The following is a 13,577-nucleotide window of genomic DNA, read 5'->3' as shown; positions in this document are numbered from 1 at the left end:
ATTGAAAAAGCACTATACTGTATGTGTTATAATTAATTCCAAAACTTGCTCCCAAGAATTAAGATGATTTTCTTGGTATACATTTTTATACGCTTAGAATATAAGGCAATCATCAATCAAATGTCAAAATAATATTGGATCTTTTAACGTCAATCATATATGACAAACATTGAATATTTCATATTCATACCAACTAGTAGCCTAGTAGGTATACCCAAGAATAACTGTACTATAAAATACTAAGAATCTCAATTTAATTTATTTGTAGTTGGTATTTCGAGAATCTAAAATAATATTGCAAGCTAAGTGTCTATTTCCGAAATAAAAAAAAACATTAATATTCCCATCAAATCTTACATTTCAGCAACTACTTGAAATGTAGGTTATTTCTTTGAGGAAGTTTTCGGTTCCTTTGTTTATTTATTTATTTATTAATTGACTTAAAGAGTAAATACCACCTAATTGCGATTGAAAGTAGGACTAATAAAAGAACATCCGTTTTACCGGTGCTTCTTTTTACCCGTAAAACGATACAATTGAATTTATACGTGGTTTATAGACAAGTAAATCTATTTGATCTTCAAATGATAAATAAATTAGACGAAAATATAAGACTTAGCCTTCATATTGAGATAAAACAGCAGAAACCGTAATTCATATAGCAGGGCTTCCGGGGGCAATAATAACAATATAAACGAGCAAGAAGATAAAGTGTCTTAAGCTTTGAATAGAGTGTAGTATATATTTGTCAGAAAGTTCGTCTCCTTACAATGATGATAGAGCTCACTATTTATAGCTGCACCTAGGGAACAGGGTCATAGGATCAAGCCCCTCTTAAATGACAATTATGAGGGTCATTGAAGAATGTGTAACTGTAGGCAGTGAAGGCCATATTCTCTGTAACGGATCATGCACTTAATGATATAGAATATTCTTCAGGAATGCTACCGGGTGGCAGACATTTGTTTCGCCTTTATAAATATCATTCTCTCCGGTATAGATCGTTGCCTTCGGACTCGACTATCTTCTGTCTTCGACTCCACGTGTCGCTTTCTCATGCCGATCATTAAATATGAATATATTTTACCCTATACAGCTTCATTGATAAAACTTGAAATAGAGGAAGTATATTTTCGCAGATTATAAAAAACAGGAAAATAATAAAAGATGAAAGAAAGAACATGGTCGGTGATTGGTGGTGATGAAATAAGAACGTGCTGCCGACCACAAAATGAATAAGCACCCACTAAAAGAAAAAATAAAAATAAAAACAAAAACGAAAACAAACCACAGGTTTTAAGAACTTAATATTAATTGTTCGAAAAGTCAAAATTTTACTTCTATTACGTACATAATTTTTAGAATGGATCATTAACCAGAGACGGATTTATAGTCCAATATATGGGGCATATGAACCCATGGTCTCTCCGCCAAACTAGATGTTTTATGTACATAATTTTTAGAATTGATCATTAACCAGAGACGGATTTATAGTCCAATATATAGGGCACATGAACTCTTAATGTCTCCGCCAAACTAGGTGTTTTATGTAAATAATTTTTAGAATTGATCATTAACCAGAGACGGATCTATAGCCCAATATATGGGGCACATGAACCCATGGTCTCTCCGCTAAAAATAGGTATTTTATGTACATATTTTTTAGAATTGATTTAATATTACCCACTGGCACCCATACTCTAAAAAGCCTAATGATGCACTTGATTGAATGTTAAGTTATTTACGTGGAGGAGTAGTGATCAATTCTCACTTGGTACTTTTATTTCCCCTCCTTTTAAGTGGTGCAAAGTCAAAAATGAACTAAAAGTAAACTGAGGGAGTATTATTAAGAATAGTCACCGTCGTCCTCTTAAGAATTTAGCCAAATAATTGAGCACATGGCTCTCTAGTTTAGAGAACAAATATATATTTTCTTAAAAATTAGTTCTTCTCCTCCACCTTCATAATTAGTACTACTATTTTTTATTTTTTATTAAGTTTCAGAAATTATACCTCCTCTTTGGTTGACATTGCAAAACCTTTTGTCACTTTCTTTTGGGCTAAAATTAAAACAAAAAAGTTTTGTATATTGTCCAAGTTGCCCGAGCTTAATTTCATGCCAATTAGCTTTCATCATTACTCTATTTTATCCATATGCAAATAGAACTATGATATATTTGGAACTAATTTATTTTTCTGTTATTAATGGTTGGAATTGTTTGATTCAAAAATTGTTTAACACTTTTTAAGCAAATCAATCAATATAGATGAAGGGGTAAATCGTAGTTGAAGATAATAAACCCTAGGATGATCTTGGGTATTAGATCAGACAGCAATAATACAAATCGGAGGCATAAAAGTAGGTGATAATCTTCGAGAAATAAGAGAGAGATAATGCTAGAGAGATAAGAGAGATAATGCTAGAGAGATAGTGTATTTCCAACAATGAATCCCCCCCTTTACAAGGCTTGGACCCCTCTTTATATAATAGAGGATCCTTACTTGAATATTAAAAGACAGAAAATAAAGTACATGCTATAGAGGGGCCGACGTGATCATGAAGTCGTCCCTCTTGTTATTCCTAGGTCGGCCTTCTAGCCGGACTCTCATATATTCGGTCGGTCGTGCTGACTTAAGGACGTGGTCGGTCAAATTCGACCCCATATAGGAATAGCAACATATTACATATTGTTGTTGCAACTGTACCTTGCATCAATTAGGTGCAGAGAAAATCAATCAAGGGCCCTCCCATCTTCTATATTTATCCCCTTTTACTATTCACGGGTAACGTCCATCCACTAAAATTTTCAAAATTAAATTAACTTTTCATTCTCTATATTTGTTTAAAAGGAAATACCTCCAGAAATATCAAAAGTATCTGCAATGTTTTTTTTTTTAAACTCTTTTTTTTTTTTTAAAAAAAAAAAAAAAGTCCACCGTGGTGGATATTAGGGTTTAGGCATATATCCCAACCTGTATATTATCAAAAAGAACTAGTACACGGAGGAGGACATAGATCATAGCCTCCAAAACAAGACGAGGACGGATATATATCATCCTTATGTACAAATAGTCATTAAAGATCTGCCTAAGTTGGGAGATGTGTACTCCATTACAATTTGACACTTAGACTTCACAAAAGGATGATGTACACATAGTTAGCACCACTATACACTGCTCAAAACTAGGTACTGTCAGCATCATTAATTAATAATAAATTGATTCTTCTTAGGCTTAACTCTGAAAGAAGGGATGCCATCTTGGTCCAGTTTCAATAAAGACCTCACTGTATTCTATAAGGAATTAGTGTCATCCATTATAATCAGACCTTTTGTTGTGTCTCCCATATTTGTGAGTTGATCGGCCACCATATTGTCCTCTCTGAAAGTGTGAACAAAAACAAAATTACTTTTGCTAGAGAGTTGAACAATCTGACTAATGATATGATGAATATTTGTTGTTAATCATGTTGAAAATCAATCTGCTAATACACAAAATCAATCCATGTAACAAAGCTTTAACCTCAGCCAAATTGTTACTACATGGTCTATAATACTGTACATAGGTGGTTTGGTTCGGATTTTGCAATTACCAAACCAAACTAATTGTGTCGGATTATTAAATCTAAAGACCAAACCAAACCAATAAAACTCGGGTTTTTCAATCTCGGTTTTTCTCGGGTTTTCGGGTCTTTCGGATTTTTTTCCGGTAAAATCTTTGTAGCACAAAACATATCACTTGTGCTCAAATATTTCTTTAATCCTAGTAAAATACAACTATATAAGGTATTTTTCAAGAAAATAATACAAAATATGAGATGTGTCATAACATTATCCTAAAATATTCAACAATAAAGACAATAAAATTATGTAATATAAATATTGCTAATTAAAAAGCCATAATAAAAATAAACATAATCTGAAAGTACTAAGACATGCTAAAATAAGTAGAGTAATAAGGGACTGTTATTGCATGACTAAACGTTAAAGAAAAAATAAAAAAAGATTATGCATTTTTATCTAAATTATTGCAAAATAAAAAATAGATATTCAATACATTGCCGTTCGTAGTATTGAATTGAATGTCTTTTGTTAGCATTAGTAGTGATTTGATTTTGGTTTGAGCTTTTGTTAGCATTATTTAAGTTACTAATATTAATGGCTATAAAACTTATTGCAACATTCAAAAGTTCTAAGTCCAACCTTGAAATAATACCTTAAGAGATAAAATTATGAAAAAGTTTAAGAAATATTTATAAATTAATCACAATAAGTATATTTATATATTAAATATATCTAAAATTTCTATATATGTAATGTCGGGTTAGTTTGGTTTCGGTTTGACTTTCTTTAGTTAAAACCAAACCAAACCAAGTATGGTCGGATTTTTTTCTCCAACACCAAACCATAGTCGGGTTTTTTTTCTCGGTTTAACTCGGATTATCGGGTTGGTGCGGTTTGTTCACGTTTCCATAATTTACTCAAGTTTCCATATAACTCGGCATTCACGTTACATTCTCTAAAGTATTAGGTCTAGGAAGCGAAAAGACTTAAGTACTTTTATTGTTTCTTTTTTGTTTTTCAATTGCATAGACTTTTGTTTATGTTCAGACGTGACGAAGCTTGTGGTTGACTAGCTGGCATTTTATATTTAAAAAATATACTATTCCAATTTATATCCATTACATGAGAGACTTCCCCCTATACTACCAGGGACATTCACAATAGGAGATTTTAGCCACCATATATAATATAGCTAGACGACTTTTCAATCTTATTTCTGAATTATGTGATACCTTTTTTACGAATAGTATTTTGTTTATTCCATCAGAAAATTGAGAACAATTATCATCGATTCAAACTATGAGCTATTAAAACATTCGTCTAAAGGTTAACGATGAAGGTAATCGATACCACCCGCAAACTCTATGCTAGCTCCTGCCCTACCCCTGGATCGGAGTACTAAGGAGACTTCGCTTCAATAGACAGATAATTATGAATCACATGAATATTCTACCACGACTTCGTAATCTTATTATTACTGAATGACGTGATCATTTATATAGTTACTATATTGACAATTTCGTCATATTATATTGTAGTTAGTCCAATGGTTAAAAAGTCACGATAAAGGTATTGGGAGACCAAGAGACACTAAAATAACCAAATAACCAACTACCAAAACTTAAAATTTCTGTTGTACCCAAGTCACCAAATCAAAAGATATAACGTACGAGGAAATAGAAAAACCTAGTTGGATCAGCCCTTTATAAGTAATGGAGTATAATTGGCAATTCTTAGTAGTAGGAGTAATAGACAACGGCAGATTTGTTGAGATTGTGGACTTTAATATATACTTACGTCTGTCGTATTTTTTCTAGCTTCAGAAGTTAGCACTCTTTTATAATATACTTCGTTTTCAACCAAATAAAAAGAAAAGAAGTGTGCACTCCTATACGATGAAAGAAATTTCAAATACTTATACAACTGTTTTAAGAAGAGGCAAAGTACGAAAAACATTTTAATATTTTTTAATGTTTTGTAGGGCATCTTCTCAGAGCTGTATTAGTCTGGCACAAATGACTTTATTTAGTTGTTTCTCACTGGGTATTTGTTTGTCCGAGATTCTACAGTTTTGGCCTTAGCTTATACAGGAGTTGCGCACATTATTCATATATTTTTTTTTGTTGCTAAATCACATGATTCATATTACGGAAAGGAGAATGAGGAAAAGGGGTAACTCACCATCTGATAATTCAGTTTCCGCTTCAAAAAATTAATAAGATAAACGACGATTTGGCGCACGAACTATTTCACGTTCACTCAAGGTATGTGGAAAGGCTGTACCCAAGGAGGTACGATGTACACAATATATTCTGACGATAACATCAATGGTTGATTCCACGACTCAAATCAAAATATTATAAATCACACTATGGGTGGCAAACAGATGGATTAGGTCGGATATGGGCGGGTCGAAAAAAATAATGCAAAAACGGATAAATTATCCGATCCAAACCATATTTAATACGGATAAAAAATTGGGTTAACCGGCGGATTATATGGATATCCATGTCTTCTTAAATATGATCACATTCAGGAGATTTCCTAGTCTACTAAGCTTGAGGAACCCCCAATTTTAGGCTTTACAAATATAAATGTTAAACCCATGAGTTATCCATTTTCTAAGTGGATAATATAAATCTTATCCACATTTGACCCGTTTTAAAAAAATTCATTATTCGACCATTTTTTAATATATAATATGAATAAATAACTATTTTTGTAAACCACTTTGCCACCACTAAATCACACAAAAAATAACTTAATAAAAAGGACCAAAAAGAGAATGAATAAAAAGGGAGTAGGCAGGAGAGTTGTGATGAGTAGTAGTCATGTGGTTTGACAAAGTCATCCGCGCGTAAAGACTCAAAGAGTATGGACAACCAAAACGTGATATTGCTGGGATAGTGCATCAACATATGCGGATCCAAGAATTAAATTTTATAGGTTCAATTTTTAAGGTTTCAGCATTGAATCCATTATATTTTTAAAGTTATAAGTTCATATCTACTTTTTTTTATAATTTTAAGGAATTTTTACACATAAATTTTTACTCCTCGTGGAAAGTTATGGGTTCAATTGAACCCGTCGTCAACACTCTGCATCCGCCTCTGTGCATCAAATAATAGTTGTTGGTGATATGATATTTGAATTTGAGGGTTTAATTACACAAGTGGAGATGGTGGATAAGATCATATAATATACACTGATTTATTGACGTGTATGGACGTAGGATTTGATATGTACAATATAATTGCCCCTCCCCTCCCCTCCTCACCACCACCCCACCAAACCCCTTTATTAAACACCCTTAGTCTAGTCTTTGTTGCTTATATATATGTGTGCTTTGCAACATAAATTTCCACATCAAGAAAAGAGAGTATTACTAGTAATTCTTTTAATTTCCATCTAGCAACTAGTTCAAATTCTTACCTTTTGTTCAAGTGTCGAATTAACATAAAATTTAGAATGGGGAGAGAGATAGTGAAAAGTGAGTTGGCTGAAGAGACAACCTTCAACTGGTCATCAGATTCATCATCAACAACATCCTCTTCATCTGATGATGAAAAGAGGATGCCTTTGTTGGCATTGAACCATGTTTCCTATGTCTGCAAATCTGTTGCTAGATCTGCCCAATTCTATGAGCAAGTTCTTGGTTTTGTCCTCATCAAAAGACCCTCTTCCTTTGACTTTGATGGAGCTTGGTATGAATAAACACACACATATCTCTCTTTAATTAATTTGTTTTTTTTTACATGCATTTGCCCTAAGATTTTTGAAAACTGACGTCGTCCTAAGCTTCCGTTATGCACGAGATCCAGTAAATGGTCAAACTATATTTTTACAACTTAAACTATGACCTCCTGGTTATATTGTTACGCCAAAGATCCTCTTCTAAGATTCGAAAATTAGAATAACGATAACAAATCTGACAATTTGGGTTGATTTTTCAGGTTGTTCAACCACGGAATTGGAATACATTTGCTAGGAAAAGAAGATGCACAGTCAAAGAAGGGAAAGATAAATCCAAAAGACAATCACATTTCATTCCAATGTTCGGATATGGATCTCATAATTGAAAGATTGAATGAGATGAAGATTGAGTATGTAACAGCAACTGTAAAAGAAGGTGGAGTCACTGTGGATCAACTCTTCTTTCATGATCCAGATGGCAACATGATTGAGATCTGTAATTGTCAAAATATTCCAATTCTTCCACTTTCCTCTTGTCCTCTCAAGAAGTTTGCAACTCCAACCTTCAACCAAACAACGCCTAATTCGTTTTACGGTATGTACATTACCTATAGTAATTCAAAAAACTTTAGTTTTAAAACAAGCACAAAAAATGACACAACATTTTTTAACAAAATTAGTACCATAATTTACACGTCGCAAAGATCCGTCCTTACAAAGTTAGTAGTAATATATATACTGTCGGTATATAGAAGTTAAACTAGATTGGTAATCCAACTTTACTAGTAGTGGGATGAATTATATATTTGCCTTCCGAATATGATTTGACTGCAAATAGTAAAAAGTTAAAAAAAAAAACATCAATTAGATTCGAATAATAGAGACTGAATTCTAATTGATTTAATTGATAATGCAGAAAATGGAAGCAGAGGTGCAAATATGAACTGCTCAGGAGAAGTGGAATCTCTGATGATGGAAAATTTAGCTTTGGACATGATAGATATTTGTTTTTGAGTGATATTGTCGGCAAAAAGAGTGATTTTACACCTCATAAATTTAGACCCCTTTTTCAACAACCCAAACATACCGTAAAAATCCTTTTTGTAATATTATTATTTATGTACCAGTATGTGTGGAGAGAACATTAAGCACATACATATAATATTTGTACTCTAGGATTTTGATTATGTTAATGTATGATTCTGGCTGTTCATATCAAGAAATAAATGAAGGATAGCATGTTATGTGTTCTAAGGAAGTCAACTCTTCTTATTAATTGCATTGTTATTATTTCCTTTACAACAAGCTATCAATTTTTTTAAAATAGTTTAATTTATTAAAAGTAGCATTAGTGGTTTATAGTAATCCATAGGTTTCAATTATATTTGTGTTTGATCAGGTATGGAAAAAATAAGTTCGAGATAAGTAAGTTAAATGTAAAATATAGCAAAAGTAAGTTCAGTATCTTATGCTTTTCAGCATCTTATTATTTTTAAGAAATGCATTATGCATACAATTAAGTGAAAAATGTGAATATGAAAAACTAAAAAGTTTGCTAATAAAAAGCCGTATTCCTTAGTATTTTGTTTTGTTTTGGAATAGCGATTGAACATAAGAATTACTATTATGCAATCCCTAAGTATTGTAAATTCTATTTTATTTTCATAAAATAGAGCTATTCCCTCTGTTTCAGTTTATGTGAACCTATTTTTCTTTTTAGTCCATTCAAAAAAGAATGATTCCTTTTTAAATTTAGTAACAATTTAGCTTAAACTTACAATTCTACTCTTAATGAGAAGCTTTTATAACTACGCAAATGTTCTGGGCTCCTTTTTGACTTGTTTAGGACTACATATTCCAAAAATCTTTATTTTTTTTTAAACTCCGTGCTCAGTCAAATAGCTTCACATAAATTGGAACGGAGGAGTAATATCTGCAATCAAAACGAAAAACGAAGACATTTGACACTTTCGTTCCGACCCTAGCAACTCGAGGATTTGGCCAACTCTAATAGATATGATTTGCTTAATAAAGCTCTAAATGAGCGCTCCCACTGGCCCACACCGTTGGTTATTAATTTATTACCCTTTTGACCACATTTAAGCAGGAAAACCTCTTTTTTGGCTACATTGATTAATTGCGAAAACTAATGTTTAGAACCAGCGATCGATCTCATGTCACAATAATTAAGTTTGGTTAACGTAATTTAATAAAAGTCTGCGCGATCACTGAAGCAGGTAACTTGCAGCCGTCTTTCATATAAAACAACTGTACGTAGTATATAATACACTCAACTATCTCGTCTAGCAAATAAATATATACGGAGAAAATAAACAGTAAGGGGTCGTTTGGTTGCCGGTTAGAGTTATGCAAGTATTAGTTATACATGTATTAGTTATGTAGGGATAAGTTATGCAGGGATAAGTAATGCAGGGATTAGTTATGCAGGTATTAGTTATGCAGAGATTATTTTTTTGAATATTTGGTTTGTTGTATTAGAAATTGATATACATTACATAAATTTTAAAGTAAAATGCTTGTTTACAACTATACCCCTGGCCTTCTTTTGCATTGTTTTTTCTCTCTTTCCATTTATGTAGGAAACAATTTAGTTAGGAACTTTGGGTGTTACTTTCACTTCTTCGTCATACTACTGAACTATGTGAAGTTTAGACATATTTGATTTTCACTTTTTAGTTTTGGTATTTCCATTTTCTAGTGGCTTCTCCAGTTTGCTTTTGCTAGTTTGTTCTTTAAAAATGAGAGAAGACAAGGTATATAGTTGGCAAGTGAAAGCAAGTGAAACCTGTTGACGGGTTGGCAGAGAAATAAGGAAGCCTTATGTGTAAAGTGATAGGGGTAAATTTGTCATTTCAGTATTTTATCCATGTATTACTAATACATGTATTAGTTATTCCATCTTCTACCCCGCATAAAATAATACACAGATTGACTCATAACTTATACATGTATTATTTATGCATAATTGAAAAATGTCAACCAAACATGGTATTAGTTATGCAGAATTTTATACAAAATAACTATTGCCTACCAAACATGGTATAAGTTATGTTACCCCTTATACATGAATAACCTTTCTTCTAACCAGCTACCAAACGACCTCTAAGGATTATACTTAATACTTATCATTCACTTAATACCAATGTGTACATTAAGTAAAACTATGTTGAAAACCAAGATAATTCATTAAGCAAAGTAATATTTACGCATTTTGTAACTAAAATAAGAGAAAGCGGGTCGGGTCATGGAGCGAGTTGAGTCACGGTTTAAATGGATAGTTTTTTTCTTTTTCAAATGATTGAGTTAAATAGAAATACGAAAAATAATATTTAATATGCCCTAAAAGTATTGAGTATCTTTTGAGTTATAACGCGCAAAGTATAATTAACTTTTTGATTACAAACAAAGTAAAGTAACTGTCATAAATAGTTTCCATATTAGTTCAGTGGACTTTGGAAATAGACTCAAGAAGAAAGCTAGAAAGTGAGAATTTAGGTTTGAAAAAAATAGACCGAATGCCAAGACACTCTTAAGTAGAAAATAAAATAAAATTTAGGAATAGAAATTTAGATAAGTAAGTGAATGTTGCAACTATATTTTTCAATTTTCCATAACTTTCATATTAGATGTCACAACACAAACAGAGATAAATCTCTAGCTATCAAAAACTAATCCGTTGAATTTTGATGCCCCTGGGATGGAGCCAGAAGCTTGTGTATGGACTCGACTAAACTCAATAGTTATTGCATAAATAATAATTTTATATTAGAAATTGTATTAAATATAAAATTAATTATTAGTGGTTAAATTCGTTATATTTAAAATTCAGAGTCATTAAAATTCTAGCTCCGTGTAGCCCTTTGCAGTGGCGTAGCAAGGAGTTCCATTAAGGGCGTTCAAATTTTAAACACGTCAATATTTTTTTTTTTTGCCGATAAATGGTACCAAAATTTTTAGATTAAACTACACAATATTTAGATAAATATTAAAATACTTCTAATAGAATTATAATGTTATTAATCAAAACTAAAATTACAAAAAGAGAACATTAGAAATTTTACCAATAAAAGTAAGCATAAAACTAACAAAAAAAAAAAAAAGAGAGAGAGCCCCGAGAGGATTTGTAATTGTAGAAAGCTTTAGTTGAAGAAATTTTTACACAGCTTGACTTTTATATTATAGAATTTATAATTAAGATTAGTTACTTATTTTCACAAAGTTTAAGTTTTAAGAGTTATTTTATTATATAATATTTTAGATTGAGAAAAATCAAAAGACCAGACATGATGATCTCCGTTTAATTAGTTTTGATAAATAAAATGCGCAAAATTTTGAACCCGTGAACAATACATCAGTTTGAACACTTTAAACCGTTGAACTGCCTCACTCAACTATTTTAAAGATGTTCAAAATATAATATGTAGTCATATAAAATATACTCCATCTGTTTCAATTTAAATGACACACTTTCGTTATTAGTCTGTTCAAATAAGAATAACACATTTATATATTTAGAAACAATTCAACTTTAAACTTTTTATTTTACCATTTTATCCTTAATAAGAAGTTTTTATAGTCACACTAATATCATGGCCCCACAAAACTTCTGTCTCTTAAGCTTTTGAAATCACAATTCAAAAGTCTTTATTTTTCTTAAAATTTGTGCTAAGTCAAACTAAATCATCTAAATTAATATTTAATTTATATACGTAATACTATAATTTTTCTACCATAGGGTGTGCGTAGGGCTGACAAAATGGTTAAAAGAAAACAGTTAACCACCCATATTTTTACTAAATAATGGGTTGGATAATGAACGTTTTAAAAATGGGTTAAATATGGATAAGAACCATATTATCCATTTAGAAAATGGATAATTAATAGGTAAGTGGTAACCAATGGATAACCAATGGGTCTAGCTTTTATATTTGTGAAGCCTCAAATTGGGGGTTCCTCAAGTTAGGGAGACTAAGAATTCTTCCAAAAGTGATCATGTGCAAGAAGTCATGGATAATATGGTTACCCATATTATCTTCCGGTTAACCTATTTTTTTATCCGTATTAAATATGGATCGAATCGAATAATTTATCCATTTTTTCATTATCCATTTTTGATCCGAATCATATCCGACCCGACCTATCAGTTGGCCGCTCCTGCGTGTGCGCTTGACCCTCGGGTGGCTATGCCGCTGCTATCTTTCGTGTTTCACGTTTTACTTTGTTTTTCCGACAAGTGTTGTGAAACAGTACGAGAAGGACCCACCACGTGATTCATTAACTTGATATGATCGTACATTTTAACAGCTCATATATATTCATAGTGCAAGACAAGGACGTTTTTTGCTTTGTTATTTTGTCGCCATTAAAGTTAAGGGTCAAAATGAAAGGAGTTCTATTTTGGAATCTTCTGGATTTGAAGTGAAGACACCAGAAACGAACTGTCTAGAAGAACATGTTAGATTTAGTGAATAATGGTATAATGAATGAATAGCCAGTATATATATCACTTGTAAAAGAAAGATAAGTGCTTTGCATCATACATGCAATGAGTAACAAGTGTCCCAACAACGACTTAAAATGAGGAATACAAATTTACGCATTATAGAACGGAAAATAATGAGTGGAGATTTGAACTAAACAATTAATCATATCTCAAATCGTTATTTTCATTTATTATTTGTTTGTTTTTCTATGACTAGTATAATTACCAAATTAACCTAACAAAAAATTTCTTTTATTTATAATTACTATGTTTAATTTTACCTAATTGAAAGAAGAAAAAAAAAGTATTTAATCTTCGATAAGTTTTCTTATGGCTCAAATAGTCAAATGTAGATTGCCCAAATTGGGAAAATACTTTTAGGGCTAACTTAAGCTATGCCCAAATTGATCAATCATACAAACAACAACATACCCAATATAGTCCTACATGTGAGGTCTGGAAGAATAGTGTGTATGCAGATCTTATTCCACCTCGAGAGGTAGAGATGTTATTTCCGATAGACCCTCGGCTCAAGTAAAAATAAAAAGGGAGAAAAGGGAACAAGAAGAAGAAGAACGAAAGAAGAGGACGACAAAAGACGATAAGGAAAAAGGCGAAAAAACGAGAAATCAAAAAAAGAAAAAGTAACATCAAATAGTAACAATGAGGAAAATAAGATACATGTAGTGAACGAAGCAATAGGCAACTACTAGAGGTCAAAGAATACGAAAAAATAAGAGCGCTACTAATACTACTAGTAGAGAACAGGGAACTCTCAAATACCTACTAGCCTTTTACCCTAATCATCGACCTCCACA

The 13,577-nt window shown here is 31.8% G+C and overlaps 1 protein-coding gene across 1 annotated transcript; it reads left to right on the top strand.

Annotated features, from left to right (window-relative positions):
* On the top strand, window positions 6,916-8,514 carry LOC109231139. Its single transcript, XM_019396701.1, has 3 exons — window positions 6,916-7,267; window positions 7,517-7,851; window positions 8,173-8,514. Exons 1-3 carry the CDS (start codon window positions 7,032-7,034, stop codon window positions 8,268-8,270), a joined length of 669 nt encoding a protein of 222 aa, XP_019252246.1. The 5' UTR covers window positions 6,916-7,031; the 3' UTR covers window positions 8,271-8,514.

This window comes from Nicotiana attenuata, chromosome 8 (genome assembly GCF_001879085.1).
Source record: "Nicotiana attenuata strain UT chromosome 8, NIATTr2, whole genome shotgun sequence".
Classification (NCBI taxonomy): domain Eukaryota; kingdom Viridiplantae; phylum Streptophyta; class Magnoliopsida; order Solanales; family Solanaceae; genus Nicotiana; species Nicotiana attenuata.
The sequence above is the reverse complement of the archived record's forward strand: the minus strand, read 5'-3'. Positions and strand labels throughout refer to the sequence as shown.